The 22,656-nt window shown below is 35.5% G+C and overlaps 1 protein-coding gene across 1 annotated transcript; it reads right to left on the bottom strand.

The window, feature by feature from the left end:
* Nucleotides 1–11,800: 11,800 nt before the first annotated feature.
* Nucleotides 11,801–21,853, bottom strand: LUM (lumican). Its single transcript, XM_008503213.2, has 3 exons — nt 21,520–21,853; nt 17,537–18,433; nt 11,801–12,856 (listed from the first exon to the last, which is right to left on the bottom strand). Exons 2-3 carry the CDS (start codon nt 18,411–18,413, stop codon nt 12,702–12,704), a joined length of 1,032 nt encoding a protein of 343 aa, XP_008501435.1. The 5' UTR covers nt 18,414–18,433; nt 21,520–21,853; the 3' UTR covers nt 11,801–12,701.
* Between the last annotated feature and the right edge of the window lie 803 nt (nt 21,854–22,656).

The raw sequence follows: 22,656 nt of genomic DNA, 5'->3' as shown, positions 1-22,656 counted from the left end.
TACAAGCCTGTTCTAGGAACACAGCCTAATATATACGCATCAGTGGCTACAGCTTTTAACCCCTAAAATAACTAAGGCACCTCAGCACCTAGGCAGGGACAGAGAGAAAATCCTGACTTTAATACCAAGCAGCCACAGAACTGAGAGCATTTGAATTTTACGTTTTAGCAGATGAGAGGAATAGATGAAACCAGATGACACAGGTAACACAAAATATACCTTTAATCCAATTTTTTTTTTGTCAGGAGATTCTTTACACGCAAAACTCACATCATAATTCATTCTCATAATACCTGAACTGGCCACAGAGAATTGAAACCAGTGCCATCTGTTTCTGCGGAAATATTTTATTTGATTTTTATCAGATGCAGATGCTACCATGCCATTTAAAGTCATAATTCTTGATTAGGAGAAGAAGATAGGAAAAGCATTTGCTAAGAATTTTCTAATACCATATGTTCATTTCTTTAAAGCTTAAACTATACCTTTTCCTTTTTGTTCAGAGAGACATTTAAATATATTTTTACAAGTTATCATACTCTCCACTGCCTCCTACAGTGAGGTCTGTTTTCAAAACACCAATTAATTATTTTTTTTGTCATAAAGTAAACTCTTTCCAGCTAACTTGCTATCCAGGGCACAGACACATATTTCTCACATTAAATATTTTGGAGGATTTTAGTATTTTTTTTTAGTCCAGCCTTAAAGTAACCACTACATGTCTTGAAAAATAACCATGTTCAAAGCCAGAACAATGGTATATGTATTTTAAGGAAAATTTAATGAAAACAATGAAAAACATAAATTATGCCCTGAAAAATTTTATTAGTCGATTAGCTTTTAAATTTATTTATATGCTTTTTGAAAATCAGTTTAATCCAATTTACTTAACCTTAAGAGTTATAACAACTCATTTAATAACATTTAATAATTTGCTTCCTTAACCAAGAATATGGTCAAAGAACTTTAGAAGGACAGAAGTCAAAAATATAAGTAATTAAAAAAGAGAAAACAGCTCTTAAGTACATGGGCAGCTTCTACTGACTGTAGCAAGCCTAATGTATTATATGTTAAACACATAATAATTTTTTTTCATAAGACTCTGCTTGTACTACCTTGGGTTTTGTTTAGGAAAAAAATCCCATCCTTACTACCAACAATTTTTAGATGGTTTAAATATGAGCTTAAAAATAGCCAAGTGCTTAAGTGTTTCACTCTGCTAGAATTCCAGACCCCTCGCCCTCTCTTTAAGATTATTAGGGCTTTTTTATAAGCCAGGTATAAAATTGATTACTTCAGGCATACTGGGATGAATATTTCAAAAGTGGAACATAGATGAGGTTAATTCACATATATTCCCAAAAATAAAGGTTACAGCTTTAAGCAGACGTACTGATTATAAGCACAAAAGTTAGACATTATGTATTTAACCTTCACAATATGACTATTACTTTCAACATCATTCCCTTTGCCCTCCTGCAGCAGATGTAGCACTGCACATTAAGGACCAGGAAGTTTGTAAGATGAAGTCCATGGCAGAGAGGTGAGGACAAGCAGAGGCACTGGTATATGAAGGCTAAAATAGTTGTGTATTCAGTTTTGAATGAATTAAGGAGCACGAACAACTGTTTTTTACTGTTGTAAAAGTCAAGCAGTGCAGGGTAAAACAGGTTTGCACTTGTGTTTAATCTTCACAGAGTCTGTAGAGAAGATATGGAGGTGCTAAGGTCTGTTCTCCATTAAAGAACATGTCAGAACCTTCTGTTATGCTGAAGGGTTAAAAAAAAAAAAAAAAAAAAAAAAAAGAGTCCTGGAGGCAGATATGTGTCATGAAACACTTAAATGCAAGTTTCCATCTGTTGTACATTAAAAAAAAAAAAAAAAAAAGAAAAAAACCCCGACTGATTTATCTTATGCTTCATGGGGGTATGAATTTACCCTTTAAACTGCTAATCATCTACAGATGTTAATTATGCTATCACAACTGTCAGGGGCAGAGGGACTTGTTGGTTGCCTTGCAAAGGGGCAGAGGGACTTGTTGGTTGCCTTGCAACAGGCACTGGGGCTATTTGTATGGACCAATGTCCACCAAGAGAGGCACATCACAGTCTGCACTTTGTAGTGTTGGTTATGTGATCCTTATCAAATACATATACTGCCATCCCATTTGAAAAAACAATTCTTCATGAGAAGAAACCATCAGAAACATTCTCTTTAACTTTCTAAGTAATATGAATTTTAATTACTTCTAATGAAAGTAAGAAGCAGGAAAATATGAGAAGAAATACCCTAAAAAATCATGAAAAAAGGGCAAGATGTAATTCTCATGTACACTCAAAAGTTTTGGAAAGATATCTGCAGGAACAAGTGACTGCTTTTGTGCCAAGCAGACTTTCCAGGAAGGCCTGCTGTCCACAAAATCTTCAAAATTAGACACATATTATCCATCACGCATTTGTTTTGCTCAGTCTTCCATCATCTGGTGTTACTATTTGTTATTTAAAGGGTGCAATATATGGTGATAAAGTTTTACAGACTAATAAAAGATCATAGCCAAGATTTTTAAAAATGACTAATGGCTTGGGAGGCTTTTGTTTTGACTATCTATCCAAGACACTTTCCAGGGCCTTATTTTCAGTAAATAGAGGGCTAAGAATTTTGTGTTAATGAGGTCACTTTAAATTTGTGAGACTGTGCAAAGGCATCAGTGAAGCAGAAACTGTTCCTGAGATCATGATCAGTCCCCTAAAAAATAACAATATGCAAGGTACTTGCATGACAATAAAAGGAAGGGGCAAAATTATTACAGTAAAAATACTGTGAATTTTGGAGACCTTTTTAAAGATACTGTTGGAACTATTCTATTTTGTCAACCAACAATGTAAGAGAAGCTTCATTTTTTTAAAAAAATCAGTAAGTGAGAAGCACCGGCATCCACAGAGTATGGTAACATCTCTTTGAGCAGAGTGATGTACAAGGTTGAGCCTGGAACAGCTTGAGAAAGACCAGAAGGGATAAAAAGATAGACTAAAAACACCAGTTAGGAGGAGATGTGGACAGCTGGGGGTTCTGTAAGAGCTGTTGTTTTGTTTTAGCATCAAAGTTGCTGACGGTGAAAGAATGCATTGCTTTCTTTCAGTAATAGCTGCCATATGTCTCAGATTTAATTTGAAGCAAGGTCTGTTAAACATCAAGCATGTGTATAGTCCATCACCAGCAAACCCAGGAGTATACTGCAGAGTAAATTCACCAGCACTGTGAATTGCTCCATTTAGTAAAAGCTGCAATCCAGTGTGCAATAATACTGGGTAATACTACTTTACTAAAATGTTAGGTGTTTTGTTCCAAAGGACAACCAGTTTATCTGAAGCATGTTCTTCAATTCCCTTCATGTTGACTAGAGAAAAAGTGAAGCTTCAAAACCTGAGGAGTGTAAGTCCAGTTTAGGTTTCACCACATACTCAGATCTCCAGACAACCACGCAGATCACCTAAGGCAGGGGTTTACATTAACTCATGCTTCAGTCTGCCTCTTTCCCTTCTGAACATTCATGTGTAGTGATGTTTTGTTGTTTTTTTTTGCAGTGCTACTTGAAATGGAGAGCAGTTTTTCTCAGAGGTTATTTTCCTCAGTATCTGAAAAATTCAAAATATCTACTTTCAAACAGTTCCCTTTGTCACAAGTGGTATATTCCAATTAATAAAATCAATTACACAGAAATAGTCCTTTTAAAAAGGAGCCACAAAAGATCAGCAGGACCAAAGAGTCTAAAATAAAGCAGATGAGGGAGCCCTTCAGGCTATCCCAAGAGACATTGCAGGCAGATCAAAAGGTCCATCACAGATGCTTCAGACCCTGCTCTTATGAATGCATTTTACTCTACATCATTCCTGGTGAAAAAAAAACCCTAAAAACAACAACAACAGCAACAACAAAACAAAACAACAACAACAAAACCCACAAAAAACCCAAAAAAAACCCAACCCAAAACCAGAAAAATAAACAACAGAAACCAGCAGGAGCTCTGCACTTCTCCTTGAAGCCTAAAACTGGCTACCTAGACCTCTCAGTTGGAGAAATTGCATCTCATATGAATGTTTCCATGCATATGCAGGCAGCTAAAATAGACACCAAGTTTGTGTGGGGAGCTTTCACATTAGATTAGGAGCCATTGCTTAAAAGAGACTTGAAAATAGTCGGGCTGGCTTAATTTTTGAAATATAAATGTCCCTAGACCCGTTGTTTTTATATTATTTAGGAAGATGAGACTATTCTGAAAGTCCAGAAAAAGTCCAGAAAAAAAGTTCTGGTGGTTTAATTTCTGCACACCTTCACTCCCTTGTTAAAACCAGTGACAACTGAGTAGGTCAGCTTCAAAGGATCCTTGCAGAGCCACAGATTTCAGAAGAGAATAACTGTTGAAAAGGGTTCAGCTTCTATGGGAAATAGTGTTCTCCTTCATGTGCTTAATTTTTTGGCTCTCTAATTTGAGCTCTTTACAACAGTGACACTATAAAAGTTCCACAACACAATGCCAAGATCTGGTATTTATCTTGGCTAGTTAGGTTTAATTTACCTACCATGTAAACGTGGCTGTCAATCTCTTACCTTAATTTATTTCTATGCTTTCAACAAGTTCAACACTGAAATAGGCACCTGATTTCTGAAATGCTAGATGTACAACCATATATTCTAAATGTATCCAAAATGAAAAATCTAACATGCATTTTATCAGCTGTACACATCCGCTGAGTTGTTAGGCCTGCACATGGATATTAAAATTATTAATATTTTATAGGCAACTACTGATAAATCAAAACATTAATCACTCACCTGGTGCCCATTTTGTAAATCTGCATTTTTGTTAAGTAAATCATCGTAGATTAAATATTAAAAAATATCATAAAGATAGTTAAAACAGTCTATGAGGTGTTAGTGTTACTTTTGTTACTTTATTCTCTTGCTAAAGAGCCTAAAAATATTTGTCTTCACTTTAAATTCTCACAGAAGGGTGAAGAACTCTGAGGAGCTTAGTCTTATAGAAAGACCTGTCCTCTAAAATAAATGATAAACATTTCATAAAAGAGAACTCCTTCAACTTATTGAAAAAAATATTTTAGTCCCCTTATATTAAAGCTCTGGTATGGTGATTCTGCCAGATGAGGAATGCAAGGTTCAGGTGCTTTTTTAATATTTAAAAAGAAAAGCCAAATGACTTAAGCTATATGAAAATGCAGCACTTAATTTATTTTCCATTAATTATAGTAATTTTTGTACTGATTTTTAATGCAGATACACTTTGGAAATATTGAAATCAAACATTAATATATGTGATTTTTTTTTTCTTAGGCTGTCATGCTAGTCATAATTTTTGAGAGCTGGCATTTGCCAAAGCACTCAAGTTTTCTTCCAGAGTCCTGACTGGAAGCTAAAATCTCACTCACCATTAATAGTCCAATCACTAATTATCCTTTCATATGGAACATATTGAAACTAAGTCTTTGTTCTATAGATGAAAGTCTTCAACAACCAACACTTTGGTGCCATCTGACACCACCTTTTTCTACAACCCAGTTCCAGAATGAATTTGTGCATCTATCCCTATCCAAGCACCATGAGGTCCTAAAAAGTCAGAGCAGGCCCAGAATAGTCCAGCATTGCTTGTTCATTTCAGATGATTCCCTGGTTATCACACTGGCTGCTGGAAATCACAAAGGTAAATGCCTAGTTCATTTCTGGATTCTGTGTATAGTACGCACCTGATATCAGGGCTGTGGTTTTAGTTAGGAGCAGCATGTCTGCCATCCTTTTAAATTTAGGGTGGGAATGGAAATACTGTATTACTTTTCTTATCCAGACTTAGGAATCTGAATAAAAATATCTATTTTTCCACATGGAATCATGAATTCTTCTTGAAATCAACCTGGTGTTGCACACAATTTTAAGAACTTTCTAGTCTTGGAGTTTATTTTTTTGGCAACAGATTGTCATAATGAATTCTAAATGAGAAGTTCATGAGACATTTGTTTATCTAGTTTGGAAACCAGACCACTGAGAAAGATGGATGGCAGATGCACACAACCAGATACTGGAAAGTTGATGAAAGCAGGAATTTTGTAAGACAGCACTTGGCCTTGTGTATCTTGAGGACAGCTCATTATAAAGTTTGTTTATAAGGTATGAAATCCTTAATCATGTTTTGAAAAAACCCACTATCTTCAATAGAGATATTTTTAGGGTTTTCTTAAATATATTCCAAAGTTTTTTTGCAATTTTTTGGAATATATGCTCTAGTCAGATTGACTAGTTAATACTGGTATCTTGCACATTTTACCCCACACTAGGAGGCAAGGGATAAAGACAAATATGCTCTTTTGCACAGTGTAAATGCCTATATAGTTAAACAGCCTTTTTTCTTTGTATGTCCAAAGACTACATGTTAACTCAGTCACCTCCACATCCATAAACCTTTGTTCTAACTGAGTAATACTCGGACTGATTGAGATGCAGTAGGAAAAATCACAGGGTCAGTAACCTCAATAACAACATGGAATCTCTTGAGACCTGTGATAGATCTTTCTCTGCTGAGTGCTGGTGCATCAACCCCAGCAAGCAGTCCATCTATTAATAAAATATTTATTACCTGCCCTATAAGAAGTAAAACTATGCACAGAGGTGGACCTAGCAAGTAGTTCCTCGAAGACCATGAGAAGTGTGAGGTTTTGCATGACTGGTGAAGGAAGCCTAAAGTCAGTAAATTCTGTATTATTAAGCAGCTAGTTCTGTTTTCTGGGCTGCGATTCACATTGGTATCCCAGACTTAGTTTGCTTTCTGTCACAAATGTTCATGGCTGTCCCTTAGGGAATCAAAATAACCCTAAAATAATACAGATCCTGATTCTCAGAAAATATTTGGGTGGTATTTTTCCCACCTCTGTTGCTCAGTTACTATAGTAGGTATCTCTCTGCAAGTACAAAAACCTGGCCTGTATGCTACTCAAATTGATCTTATCTCAGTTTAAATGTTACAACCAGATCTGACAGAGGTGTAGGCAGCACTTATAAACAATTTTGAAAAATGCCCAAAAATATTTAAACAATGAGTTTACACCCTGTTGAAAATGTAACTGGAGGCTGATTTCTTGGAGGAAATAAAAACCTCCATGATCCTTTGTATCTTTCCTTGTGAGGTAAGTTTGATTTGCTCTCTTTTGCCAGAACAGTGCTACTTTTATCCAGAATAAACCTTTCTTCTTGTTCAGAAAACAGGTACTTTGATCAGTGCTTCAACACTGCTATCAGGACTATTAAAAAACATTTCTCCTTTCATGCAGTTGCCTTGTTTCTTCACTGCTTTCTAATTAAGACCTTTTTTCCTCCTCTTTTTTTGCAGCTCTCTGGGCTGTACCACAGATCTAGTGCATAAGGGGGATAATACTTAAATAATAATTATTCACATAATCAAGACTTGTTATAAATGGTGTGTTTTCTGATCTGCAGATTAAGATTTCAAATTCTGAAAATGCCCTCAAAAAAACCCACAGAAACAAACAAAAAACAACAACAACAAAAAACCACAAAAAAAACCACCAAGAAATATTTAGGTGGAGTTACACATAAAAAGAATCATGGATTTTAACACCAAAGATAGAAAAATGTAATAATTCAGATATGCTGTTGCCCACTGAACTCAGTCCCTGATAGTATGCTTGTACCTTGATATAGACCAACAGAGGGATATAGATGCCAACAACGAAAAACCAAACAAAACCAACCAAACCAAACAAAACAAAACAACAACAACAAAAAAAGAAAACAAAACCAAAAACCAGCTGGAACCTTGAGGGTCTCCAAAAGCTATCAAACTGAGGACAATTTAAAATATGCAAACTGAAATTTCCCCGTCAAAGTGTTTATGTGATGCAGTGAGCACAGCCTTGAGAAATCGATTCTCACTTCTAAATTCTTTTAAGAGATCCCAGGTTCAGGGAAGCTGGGAACTTCAGGCAGGTCCCCTCTCTGAATGGACTACTGGGATCCACTTTATGGTTCCAGCATGTGGAGATAGAGGGAAAAGTATTTACTGCCTAGCCCACAACTTTATATTGGAAGCTGCAGAGTACAGTGTGCTTAAAATTGTTTCACTCTCTTCAATCTCTTATTTTAAGGCTGTTTTGCTTTGCATAATGAAGCCATCATTTTCATAATGAACCTGACATTCCTACATTCACAGTGAGTGGCCTGAAGTGGAGTCAGGACTCTTTTTTTTTTTATTTATTTTTTATGCTAACTAATCTTGTACTACACTAAGTAGAAAAGATTAAAGAGATATTTAAGCATGAAAGGTATAAAGGTATACTGATTAAGTTATTTCCTGACAGAGAGTCTTTTATCCAATATCTTGATCTGCAAAAAGGTCAGAACCAAAATGTTCTCCATGAGCACTGTCCACTGGCATGATAGCTCATAGACTGTTTCCCTTGTTTTGTGTAGACATCTAAGCATATTTGCCTGTGATGTCCGACATGGGAGAGTTAGATGGGATGGAGCTCTCACTGCCAGCAGTCAGTGGCTCAGAAGTGTCAAAATAGGAGCAGATTTGCACAAGTTTGCTGCAGACATCTGGACATTGAGGGAAAGTTTTCAGTTTTTACCTATGAAATCTATAGCCAGATGTTTGCAGACCTGTGTTTTTTGTGAGCATCACGGGAGTCTGAATTATGGACTGGAACCTGAGGCAATAAATTTTCCATCTGAATTTAATTCAAAACTGTTCAGCTGTAAAGCTGGTTATAAAAATTGACATTGTCCCCCATTGGTTACGAGTATTCTTAGAACCACATATTTAAAGAAAAAATAAATACTTTTTAAGAAATATCTGAAGGTCATTTAGTTAAATCTCCTTCTAAAAATAAGACTAACTTCAAAGCTAGAGCAGTTCTTCAGGTCACTGCCCATGCAAGTTCTAAAAGTCTCCAAGGATGGAGAGTCCACAGTCTTGATGGGGAACCTGTGTTGGTGTTTGAGATGCTCATTGAAAAGTGTGTCCAGCCTGAGTTACTCTTTTTTTTAGCTTTTCTTTTGCCTTCTTGTCCTTTCATTGCGCATCCCTGAATGTGACTTCTTTTTCTGTAGTTCTCTTTCAAGCAATGGAAGAGTGAAGTAAATCATGAGACAGAGGCAAATGGTACATTCAGAAAGCCTAAGAGAAGTAACCTGGCATAGGCTGGAAAGGAGAAGGATGAAGTTCTCTTTACAGCCATTTCATCTTTATGGCTCTCCACTGAGCTTCATTCTGCTTTATAACCTCACAGTCTCAATCTTGAATTTATGCTTTCTGCAGCTTTATACACAACACTTCAGACCACCTTTCTTAACAATGTTTTGCCTTCTTCACAGTTTTCAAGCTAATTTGGTTTATGCTAAACAACTACCTATTTATTCACTTCCAGCAAACTGAAGTCAGCTGTAATCAACCACGGATCCCTCTTTTCTTGATCCACTTGGTTGGGCTGGACTATATAAAGCAGTAGAGAGCATATGTGATTTATGCTTCCATTGTATTTCCAGAAATTAATGAGCCACTACCTGTTCCTCCTAGGGAACTTCTGTCATTTAATATAGTATGAAAAATGTCTTTTAAATCAGACAATATTTTTTATTTGAAAGGTGATTTATGTCTGTGAATAGCAGTGCAACATACTTGCAGGCCAGTTTCTGAAATTTCATGGGTAAAGTTTTTGTCCATTTATTTTGTATATTTTCATTGTAATAGTGCTTTTTGTTAGATTATTTTCATTTTTATGTCAGTTTTTAAGTCCATGACTTTCCAAAAGATTTTGATTTTGATTTTTGAAATTTCACATGAAAGTGTCATGACAAATTCAACTATTTGGAGTTGAAAGAAGGAGGCGCATATGGTTAAATTAAATGATTACACTATAGACTGAATAATATGTAGCCCTAAAGAGTTCATTTTAGTCTAGTTTACCCATTTGGCTGTTTCCATGCATCTGTATTATTATCTGTTCATATTTGCCTGTTTTAACTAACATGTTTGCACCTGTATGAGTAAGTATTTTGTAGTATGATACAAGGTTAAGTGGCAGCAAGGATGCTGAGGGCTTTATAAGCAAGATCCATCACTTTCCTTTCCAGGTAGTCCAGAAATTACAAGTTATGATAACTCATGTTTCAAGGCTCTGCTAATTATTCCCAACCACCTCCATTTCTGCTTATTGTCTAGAAAACAATTAATGTAGCTTTCATAATCTGAGAACTAAAGCATATAGGTATTATTGCCAATTTGTTTCTGAAAGATATGTTGAGTTTAGGAATGTGAACAGTCTTTATAGTTATTTAGACCATTTCATTAATGCAAAAAAAGAAACCTGTGCTGCTTCAGAGAAGTACAGCATCCCAGTGGAAGGAACTACTGTTTTGGGTTTTTTTTCACAGATAGTGTGAAGAGCAAACTGTGCAATGTTATGTGTTACCAACCAAATAGGAATTTCTGGTCCACAGGAAAAAGGTGTGCACAGTAAAAATATACTTCCAAATGCTATTTTCTTTTAGTTGTCCAAGTGCTCATTGCAAGATGAAGGTTCCTTAGGTTCTGAGGGTGGTCACTGGTACTGTTTGACAGAGGGCTTCCTTCCACTGCATCACTTGAGGAGAACTTCAAAATGCTTTATGAACATCTGTGGATGCTTTCCCTGTAACATATAAGGATGCAGAAAATGCCCTCATCGACAGTTTTTAATCTATCCTGGGGGGGACTGTTCTCAGTTTCACTGTTCACACTGCACAAAGATAACTGGTTTTCTAATGCAACGTGAACAGAAAAATACGTTTCTGTCCTGTTTGTAAATCACAGCTATGTCAGGAAAACCACCAATATTGATTTGTGTTCTAGAAGTATCAGTGTTTAGTTTATTTTGGTTTGTGTTCTAGAAGTATCAGTGTTTAGTTTATTTTACTGTGAAGGGGATAGTAGGGTTAAAAATCTCTTTAGAAATAGTTGAATGCTGTTTCCCATATCTTCTATGTTTTTATCTTGCATTTCTCTCTTCTTCTCCTGTGTTGTAATGTATAGGTGATATTCCTTACTGATTTCCTCCCTTATGTATTCAGAAAGCCCCAGCTTTAGACTTCATTCCTCTATGCAATTCTAGCTTACTTGTAACAAATTTACTTTCCATACCTCTTGTACATGTACAAAAAAATCAGTTACACGAGTTCCAAAATGTGGAGAGAAATACTTCTATTGTCCCCTGCCTCTCTCCATTTGTTTTAGCCCCAAGTTTCTGTGGGAATTGTGCATTGATTCTGAACATCTGGAACTGGCAATGTGCCAACTGAATGGTTTGGGGAAGGGTGGTTTTCTTTCCCAGGGGTGATAGTTTCTGCTTTTGCTATAGAAACTATGAGAGTTTCTGCTTGAACATTTAATAGTTGAGTAGTTGAAAAGAAAATAGTACCTATGGGATGATCTGTTGGCTCTCAGTTACTAACACATTTGTTTTAGTGAGTGTTCCAGGATGCTGAAAATATTTGGACCATTCATTTCCAGATAGAATACACTACCATCTCTTTATCATGAGTAGCTAGAGCTGCATTTACGCAGTGCTGGTGGCTTTGGAAAAAATTCATTGTTCTTTTCACAATGCTGAGAAATTAAATTGCAGTATTTCGTAATTCTCTTACTCCCATACTGCAGACACCTTGATACCAATTTAATGGCCAAAAACTGCAAAGAGTTATGGCAAATTATGTTCACAAACATACTGAGACTTGAAAGAAGAGAAAACAGTTTATTTAACCATAAAATAAATTTTAATAATAATAGAATAGCTTAGATTATCTTGTCTTTACCTGATTTTTTTTTTCAATTTATAAAAGACTGAAACATAGTTGACAAGGATATGAACACAAAAATACTATTTGCTATTTATTTTTTTTATTTTCTACAATCCGGTTAAAGTAGCATGCAGATAATTGAATAAAAATACTTGTATATATGACTTATGCTGAAATAAGAATTATACCAGCACTGGATAAAAAATCTTACCATGAAAGTTTAAGTGAGAGTATGAAAAAAAGAAGAGTAAAAATTTTTAAACCTGAAAAATGTTTCCCTGTTTCATATCACATATTCTGTCAATTTAATAATGCTGTGGTCTCTGAAAAACATATTTTCATACATTTTAATTTTTTCTTAGACTATTAAATCTTTTTTTTTTCTTTTGAAAATTATAAAAATATGAGAAGGGTGTGAGTAATTAAGAAATCTGTATTGGTTGGAGAGGAATCTTGTATTTACACAGGCTAGCTCTTACTGCTCAGCACTCTGATGAAACCCACCTGTCTTCCATGTAGGTCAGGTACCAGCTGGCATGTATTGCATGCATGGACATAGGTTTCTAGGAAGGTGAATGCTTTTCTTCAACTTATCTAGCCAGATGAAGGCATACATTGCACCACATCTGGTCATTCTTGTGCTTTCTAAATACAATCATTTGTACAAAAAGGAAATGTGTATTTCCTTAAGGTTGCCAAATGCATGCTAAATATTATCAAACAGAATGTATAATATGCAGATTGACACAATTTTTAAAGGTATACCCTAATTTTAAAAAGCTATCATGATTTTATTCCTGTAATTACTTCCCCTAAAAGGGAACTGGGTCCTCCCAGGTATCTCACTCCAGTGAAATCTCAGCAGCCACCCGAAGGCAGTTGTACATCTCCTGTGGCAGGTCAGCCCGAGTCAGATTGTTTCCATCCAGTCTCAGATGTGTGATTCTGGAATAGGTCATTGGCCCAACAACTTTACAGAAGCTGGTCAATGGGAACTCTGAAAAAAAAGGAAGATGAATGAGAGAAAGCATAAATAATTGGGGTAAATAGGACAAAGCCATTGTTTTTCTGCTTTTAAAATTTTATTGGGAAATTGTGACCTTAAATTTATTCCAGTATTTTTCAATATTTTGCATGTCCACTGATGTACTTCCCCACGTGTTTCCTAGAACTCAGCTGGCTTGTGTTAGCAAAAATCTAATGCCATTAATTGTGAGGTTCAGAATGTCAAGACTGAGTTATTCAGGTCTTATGTGCCCTCTACCCACTTGTTGTTTTAGACTGCAGATTTTATAGAGTTCTAATCTGGCATTTAGAAAAAAATGGGAAAAAAATCCCCAAAACAACCAAAAAATGAAAAAAACCACAAAACCTCCAGACGCACAGGGGGAAATCAATCATGCTGAGTACATTATGATGGAAGGCTAAAACAGTGCTATCTAAGATACTGAAGGAAGTTTCTGGAGAAATTGGAATCATGATACACCCCTATCCTTAAGAAGAAGCAGTCCTAGGCGCCGGTGACAAATATTATTCTGGATGTATTATTTTGATTTACTAGTTTCAAAGTGAAGTTTGACACCAATGTTGGGAAGGACTTTTACATTTAAATTATATAGTTGAACATTTCCAGGACATTCTATTAGAGATCAGGGTGAGCATAAATGTAAAAAAAAATATTATAAAAATATTCCTATTTATAATAATTTATATATTATTACATACAGAACCTACATTCAATAGAAGTATTCTTTGCTTCACTTAACACCAGACAGTTCTTGAATGGAAAACTCTCTTGTATCTTAAGAGCAGCATTAACTCTGAACTATAAAATACATGAAGCAAATTCTCTACCTAGTATGCATACACAGACACAACTACTTATACACTTGTGTCATGAAGAGATCTGTCCTCAAAACTAAACCTGATATTCCCTGCATACCACACTGTGTAATTCTGCAAAGGTGGTCCTTTTTTCTCACATGTTTACTTTCAGCCAGACAGAGGATTTGTCCACTGAAAAGCTCCAACACTACTTAAAGAAACTGTCTGAGAGATTTGATCATCTTTGGGCCTCTGACATAAACTGAATTTACACAGGAAATTTTTTAAAGGGATTTCTTCAATGAATGAATTCACCAGATAAATTTCATGTCTTCAGTTGCTTTAATGTTGCAAAGGACTAAATCTCATAATATGAACAATCAAGTTAGTGTTCTCAAAATCAGATCCCATTTTAACTACTGGTTGTAGATCACATCATTCATGGACTTTTGGAATCACTAGCATGGATATCTTTTCTATTTAACACATCGAAGAAAAGATGATGGCCTAGCATTAAGAGAGTGGAGAGAGTATTTTTCATATCTCCGCCTTAACTTGTTACTTTTGAGCATAAGTACTAATTTTTGGTTGCAAAACAAGGTAAGCTTATACAAGTTGAGTAGATGCTTCACTACTCAAAGGATGTACATTTCATGTAAGCAAACCACAGAATTTATTTGTGCTACCAGAACTCATCTTTGCTGACTCTTTATGAGGCCAAAACTACTTTGGAACTGGATGCAAATCTAGTTGTAGAATCTCAGAATGTTGGTGTTGGAGGGGACCTCTGGAGTTCATCTAGTCCAGTACTCCTGCTAAAGCACTTTCTCCCAGAGCAGGTGGCACAGGATTGTGTCCAGGTGTGTTTGGGATATCTCCAGAGAAGGAAAATCCAAAGTTGCTCTGGGCAGCATTTCCCAGTTCTCTGTGACACTCGAAATAAACAAATTTTTCCAAATGTTCAGATGAAACTTCCTGTGATCAAGTTTGTGCTGGCTGCCCCTCCTCCTGTAGCTGTGCATCACTGAAAGTAGTCTGGCCCCACTGAAGAGAGTTTTTTCTCACCTTTCCCTCTCCCATCTCCCACACCTATACAGCAAAATGGGAGCATAGAAAACCTTATTTTCTGAAAAAGAATACATACTTTATCATGTGCTAGGTGAGGACATGTCCCTTTTACAGCAGCATTGTAAGCACCTTCATCTGAGAAGAAGATTAATTGTGCTAAGATTCCTTGTTCAGGAATAAAATCCATAGTTTCATATATATACATATACATATATATGTATATATATGTAAACAATGGCATCTTCAAACATGGTAGTGAATCGCTGTTTTTATTAATCCAACCTTATACTACTAATAATATATATGTATATTTTATATATATATATATAAAACAAAACAAAAAACCCCAAAAATAAGAAGTTTCCGTTTTGGAAGTTACAGTTTAAGTTTGAGGTATGGAGAAACCAAAGGTTTCTATAAACCTTCCATGATCCTGTCCTTGCTTGAAGGTCCAACAAGTGTCAAGTATAAAGTTGATATCTTATATTCAATGTAATGGATGTGTTTCAATTTAGTTTCATTCCAATTTGCTGTCCATTTTGCCCACTGCTCCTCACATCACAGATAAAGGCAGAACATACTGAAGTGAAGCCAGCTCTTCTCCAATTTTATTTTTATCTGTATATTCATCAACTCTCGTGCAAAAAGCTTAAAGCCACTCAAACAAAGGTATTTCTGAACAAGGTGGCTTCTTATGTATGGCAATGACTAATGACTGTACGAAGCTCAGGATGAAACTCATGGACAGCAATTTAGACAAACATTTTTTTCTTTCTGGTATTGTCAAAAGTGTTGGATTCAGATTAATCTTTTTTAGAAAAACATAAATGTTAATAGCTAGCCTTAAGGTACCTAAGAAAAGGGAGACAGTAATAAATAAAGAAGTCTGGAGACATATATTTATGTTAGGTTTCAATATAAGTGAAAACTATAGGACATGTAAACATAATCTCAAAGATTTTTGAGATTTTTATACATTTTACAACCAATTATTTTTGCCCCTAATACATAAGCAGCTCTCATTTTTTACAAAGACTAAGAACACACAGATGTAGGTCAGGTGTAATGAATAATGAGCTGTAAATGCTTTGACCCCCTTTAATCTGGAACTTCATTAACTTGGAATGATTATTTCTAACTAAATTTTGTCACACGGTGTCAATTTACATCTTTGGGAACATCGTATTACATCTGTGAAATTAGATAGACAAGAAAATGTGTTATTGAGGTCTCTTAGATTTTATGGTTAAGCAAAAACCAGTTAATCAGACTCCTCTTGCATCATTCCATGGGGTAGCAAAGGGGGTGGAGCGGCAGCCAATGCACACCCACTCCTCATACCATCCCCTTCTGCTGATAATCAGGATTCTGGAAATACAGATTTTGCTGAAAAGTTAAATTGTCACAGTACTTGACTCAGAAGTCCTTGGAAATGTGAAAGGAAAGAAAACATGTTACCTAGGTATCTTGCAGAAGGCTCAAAATAACCACTCTAAGTGGAGAAAATTGCCTCATATATCTCATGAGATATTAAACATCATCTCAATATATTCTTTTAGGACAGAGAGAGTATCTGATAGAGTTCTATAGGTTCCTGTATGTGGTCCCTCAGGTGAGAAGATTAGCTCATTGTTTTCCTTCTTCAAAACAAGGAAATGAGATGAAATAGGAAAAAAAAAATCATAACACTGAGGCATAGTGAAGCATAGTAAATGCAAAACATTTCAGAAGGTCTTGCCCTCTGTTTGGTAAGATCTACACTAACATATTTAGCTTTTAAGACTACATCTGTATGGATTTAGCTATTTATTGAAGAACTGAGACTGACATCTCAAACCTCTGATGGATGCAAATAGGCAAACAAAAGAGAGAGGTTTATACCAGATAGCAATATGATGTAAGTCCTCCTGCAGAAACGCTTATGTTTGACAGATTTGATTCTCCATCATGGACCACCATGGAGAGAGGAGATGATGAGACCTCTCCAGCTCTCCAATACCCCCCTCCTACACCTAGATTAGCAAAGCTTTATAAAAGCCCTGTCTCAGTAGAAACCTCCATGATCGTATGCAAGGTGCTACATATATTGAATTCAAAAGGAACATTTTTTCAAATCATGGCTGAATGGATACAAGCCTGACATCTGAACATTTGATGTGGGGAGCTGGAATGAAAATAAAAAAAGAGGGACACCTCTTTGGATTTCAAGGTTTCAAGGTGGGTTTAGAACAATACTGTGTAAAAGCAAGGAATAAATATTAAAAAAAAAAAAATTATCACTTTTACTGTGCTTGCCTCATGAATTTATTGTCTTCTTCCTCTCTCCTCCCTCCATCACTTTCACTAGCAGCCTTCTGAAAAGCTATACATGCTGCAGACAGATCCTCAGCTGGTGTCCATCTCCTTTTGATGATTTTACTTCTACAGTGTAGAAATAACTTCTACATGAATAAAAGTGATTAAACATTTCTCAGTCTTTTTTTCTCAGTTGTATAAGACAACTCCATTGCCCTCTATGGAGCTACTCCAACTTAAATGACATGAGAATTTGACCAATAATATCTATATTAGCCTGAAAACATAAATCTCTCTCTTTAAAGTTAATTTCATTAGCTGTCAAATAAATGCTTGTCTTTTAACACTAATGTGGACAAGAGCCAGAGAAATGCCAGTGAGCTAACAGTCTAACCAGTACTCCAGGCTGGTTGATTGATCTACCCTTTCAGATATGCACATTGACCATCAGTGTTAGTGTTAATTATTAATGAATATTTAATTAACTCACTGTTAATTTTGTTGACTTGGAGGTAGAAGTTTTCGAGGTTCTCACTGACAGTTGGGATGCTTTTCAGCTCATTGAAGGAGAGATCCAACTCAACTAGTGATGTGATATTGAAGACATTGCCTGGTATCCCAGAATCTGTTAATTTATTGTGGGATAAACGTAAATATTGCAGGGTTTTAAAACCTTGGAAGTACTCATCCGGAACATTGGAGATCTGATTGTTATCAAAATAGAGCATGAGTAAGGAGTGAGGCAGTCCTGTTGGTAGCTTTGTAAGTTGGTTGAAGCTTAAATCAAGATACAAAAGTGAATTCAGGCCCTTAAAAGCCCCAGAAATAGATTCTGCTTTCAGCTGGTTGTTCTGGAGGTGAATGACAGTCAGATTCACCAGCCCCTCCAGTGCTCCAGGATTGACTTTTGTGATCTTGTTGTGACTTAATTGCAGGTCATCCAGAGTTTTGGGGAGTGGTCCAACAGCTTCAGTCAAATTGTTGTAGTTAATGTGAAGTTTCTTCAGATTCTTTAGTTTGGAAAAGACTCTTCCCTTAATTTTTGAATTTTCCAAATGGTTGTGGTCTAGGATCAGCCACTGGAGATCTGTTACATTATCAAATGTGTTCTCTTCAATGCCCTCAATCATATTATTTCGAAGATAAAGATATTTTATTCCACTTGGCACAATTGGAATGGTTTTCAGTTTAAGATTGTCACAATACATGGCAGTAGGGTAGCTTAAAGGACAATTACATTCTGGAGCACAGACTGCTGCTGATGGCCCAAAAGGATCATAACCATAATCATCTGAAGGACCATACTCATATTGGCAAAAAATGCCACTAATCAGTAACAGAAAGATGGGTAGGGAAATTAAAATCATTTTTGCAATGTGTCTTGTCCCTGTATGGTGAAAGGGAATAAAAAAGTTATAGCTGTAAATTTTTCTCTCTTTCAGCAGTATTTGAAATTTTACTACATAAAAATTAGAATTAAAAACTAATTAATTCATGCTTTCTGTTTAAAGATAATAATTAAGAAAAAAGATATTAGTTTGTTAGTATTGCATTGTTACTACTATTAACTTACAGTCCCATTCAGTTGTTGTGAGTAAAATGTTCTTTATATCTTCCTGCAATCATTCATTAAGTCACAAGGATGACACAGTCAAAGGTTTTTAAACTTTGTACAGAAGAGTTTTCAGTTTTGCTGAAGGCCATGCTCAGAGGCAGTGCTGCCATATAAATTCAGTCAGGCATTTCTAACATACTGAATTGCATCATGTCTAAGCAGAATGTCAATTTGACTTAAGTTTGAAAAAGGCAAAGAAATGATAAACTGAGGGCAATGGTCTGCTGTATAATGTGTTGTTAATATGCCAGTAGCTTGAAGTATCTTCTAATGGATCATATCCAGTAAAGGGTGCTCCACTAAGATTCATATTCACCTTAAGACCAAAACTAATAGAAATTCATATGGCATATCCTACTAGACATATCATACTGGACAGCATACGTGTGCACAAGTATACTCTACCTCATATGGATTTACAGTGGATCTGAAATGACTGAAGTCTGGGTAGTGCAAATGTTCATGCAAATTCTATATGTAACACTAGAGGTGTTGATTACATTTCATGACCACTTTGAATCAATATGAGAGTAAAGCACTGGCTTCACATAGTTGGTCTTCCAGATCGCTTACTACACAAGGACCTTTAGTAGCCTTGTTGATATTTTTCTGTGATCCAATATGAGTGGTCTCACCTTTACTTTTCAAGGGGATGGCTTTCTATTCAGAAAGGCATATCTTTCTGCTAATCTGTGAAGATAAGTTTTTATTTCTTACCACCTAGATTGATGTTGTGTTGGAAAAGTGGGTCTAGCATCACTGAGGTCAGTGAACTTACTCTGATTTTCACCAGTAAAAGATGAGACTTGGTGTACACAGCTACTGTTCAGAGTGAGATGATTAACAAAATCCCTAGCACATTCTTGTTCTCAAGTAATTTCAGAAAGTATGTGAAGCCTGTGAACAAACCACCAGACATTGATCTTAGATCTGGGCAATCTTCCAGCAGAGTAAGGTAGCTTTGCTGTTGGCATTGTTTAGTGCTTCACAGAGTATATAGTGTTAAAATGCAGGGCTATAGCTAGGAAGTCTTCCCTAATTCTAAATTCTGATGCTTTTATTAACTTGATAAAAGCCACATCAGATTGTAGGCATCTGATAATGTCTACTAAAGTACCTCTAGGAGGGGCCTATTGATCTCATGCAGTACAGCTCTAAAAGTAAGAAAAAAATATGTTCTTTTGTTATCTCCAGTAAATCACCTACTCAGTCCCCCTCCTAGATATAAAGCCATTTTCCCTTGTATAAGGAAATTAATTACAAGTCTTTTCCATAGTGATGGTCTTTCCCATCACATTTACCTAATTAAAAACCCTAGGACAGAGCAATCACTAAAATATGAGTTATTAGTGTAATTTCCTTCATCTGTTCTTCACTACTGCCTAATAACATGCAAACTCAACCTTCAGTCCCCTGCTGGTATAAATAAGTATAGCACCTCTGAAATCAAAGACACTATAGGGTCACAAGTCAGCCCAAATCTGATCCTGTTTAAGTACTAAATATTAAGGTTGGAGGACTGCCTGCTCCTGTATTCAAGGTATAAGACAGAGTGCAGTGAAATTCTTGAACTACTCTTTGGCCTTGCAGTGACATTTTTAAACATCTGCATCAACTTATAGTCTTACTAATAAAATAGCATAAATATCTTATTTAAAATTCAAATTTTATAGTTCTTTTGGTTTTAAATTCTATTTTTAATGCTATATTTCATTACTGATATCATAGGCTGACAGTTCTTTAAATAGCATATAATGTTTAACTTCTCTGCAGAACCCTGGTAGTAAAAAAAATGTTAGGTAGCAAGAGTTTCAAATTATTTTATCCACAACATTTTAAAATGTAGGTGATAATTCTGTAGTGCAAGGGCATACGAACATGTGTGTGACATAAAACAACACAGTAAAGTACATATGTAGTATAATGAACTTGTCTTATTCATGGATTTCTCATTCAAATATCTAAAAGTTTCTCTGTCAGAAGTGTAAAAGATTATGTACACATGCTTACTTGTTACATGGAAATACTACATGAGTCTCAAAGATAAAATCAGAATACATTCTCAGATGTTCATCTTATAATGTAAGCATGCTTGAATTAATTGCCTGTGTTTGTTCTAACCCGTTATGTTGTAAAATACCTGGAAAAATATTTGTGAAGTTGCTCAGGCAACTTGCCAAAACACACTAAATGGCAAATCCATGATTTTGGAAAAAGACTTACTATGCTGGAGCAGAAAAACTATTCAGGCTGTTTTGGAGTTTGTCTATACTATCTCAATTGTAAAATTATTGTGAAACAAAATAAATATAACCTTATCATTCAATGAGCCTTAAACAAAATCTTAGTTCTGCAGCAGAACATCTTACACCTTTTGCAGATTTATTTTTTAAAAGTTTCACTAGTATGCATAAAAATGTGTTTTAAAATGTAATAAAGAATTCAAAATGCCTATAATTTACCTCTCATTTAATTTTTAATTTGATTAGTTATTTCGATATCAGGATATCTTGTCTTTTTGTAAAATGAAGCAACGTGATTTAACAAATGGAGACTGTGGAGCTCTTAGTAGTAGATTATGAATGAATAAGCAAGCAGTGAGTAATCTTACAAATTTCTTTGCACTGTACATCAACTCTTCTTTTGAATTAGAACAAAACAGGCTGTAAAAAAATCACAAAACTGACACACGAAGTAGTGAGGTTTTTTTAAGGAAACAGCAAGCAAACCCTCTAAGTAACTGATGATTTGTGTTCAATTTACAAATTGGCAAACTTATCCTGACATGTTTTCACATTCCCATTACAGCTATATTTAAATAGCTGAACATTACAGTTAAAACATGCAGCAACACTTACCTTACTGCCTTGAAGCTGCTTTCCTTAATTCCCAGAGCAGATGCAATAAGGGACTGTATCAACCAATATATGCTGTAAACAGTGTCAGGAGGTCTGCCAGATCCTCTGTGTTACAAGAGGAAAATAAAAAAAAAAGCACAAAAAAGTCCTAGTCACGCTGTACTCTGAAGCTGCTATGTCATCATGATGATCTTGTGGTGTGGCATGTACAAAAATGCGACTCTAATGAAATGCAGGTGGATACCATATTTTGTACAAGGACAACCCATCTGTTATTCCTGTGACATGACAAAATGATCAGTGTTTCCCAAATCTGAGGAAGTTTAGACCACTAGCCATAGCCTTATACAAGGAATTTTTGTATTTTAAAGGGAAAACATTTTCGATTGTAAAGCAAATTATGAACAGACTTTTGTTTTCCAGCTTATTTTATACTGCTAGACATAGCACTCAGACCTCAATGCTGCTGTTTTTCTTCAGCCAAGTGACTCATTCATTTTTCTGCTTTTTTCTTTAACTGTCTTATGTCCACAGTAAAATAACCTTAATAAAAATTTTAGTTTAAGGATCAAAACCAAAGATGCAGGACTGCCTTTGAGTTATAGCCTTTTCCACAACATTAAATACCAAGATCAAAGTTTCTTCTGCAAAGCACTGGAATTTATTTGGTCTGGAGATTTTCTCTGGTGATTGAATGTGTGTTTATTTAATAAAGAGACATCCCAGGAACGGTTTTTCATCAGTTACTGTAAACTCACTTTACACATTTGTTCATTTTTGCATTTACAGCTTTTTCTTGCTTTTCAGAATCTGGAACTACTCAGCTTTACGTCGTCTGTTTCTTATTCCATGGATGTAATTCAAGAATGCATTGTAAGGCTTGGATGAGATGTTATTTTCACCAGGCAATGCCATAAAATAATGCATTAAACCAGCAACTGTTTAAAGGGGGTCTTACTGTTTCCATAAGAACCTTCCCTTATCTCTACAGGAAAATGTCTTCCCTTTTTATGCAACTTGCAAGCTCTTCCTTATAAAGTTGGATGGGGACAAGAGTGAAATATACATATAGAAAGCATGCACAAAGTATCTTGTGTGTAATTGTATTTAACTGCAATTGCTGTGGGAATGGATCAA

Source organism: Calypte anna, chromosome 1, assembly GCF_003957555.1.
Source record: "Calypte anna isolate BGI_N300 chromosome 1, bCalAnn1_v1.p, whole genome shotgun sequence".
Classification (NCBI taxonomy): Eukaryota; Metazoa; Chordata; class Aves; order Apodiformes; family Trochilidae; genus Calypte; species Calypte anna.
The sequence above is the reverse complement of the archived record's forward strand: the minus strand, read 5'-3'. Positions and strand labels throughout refer to the sequence as shown.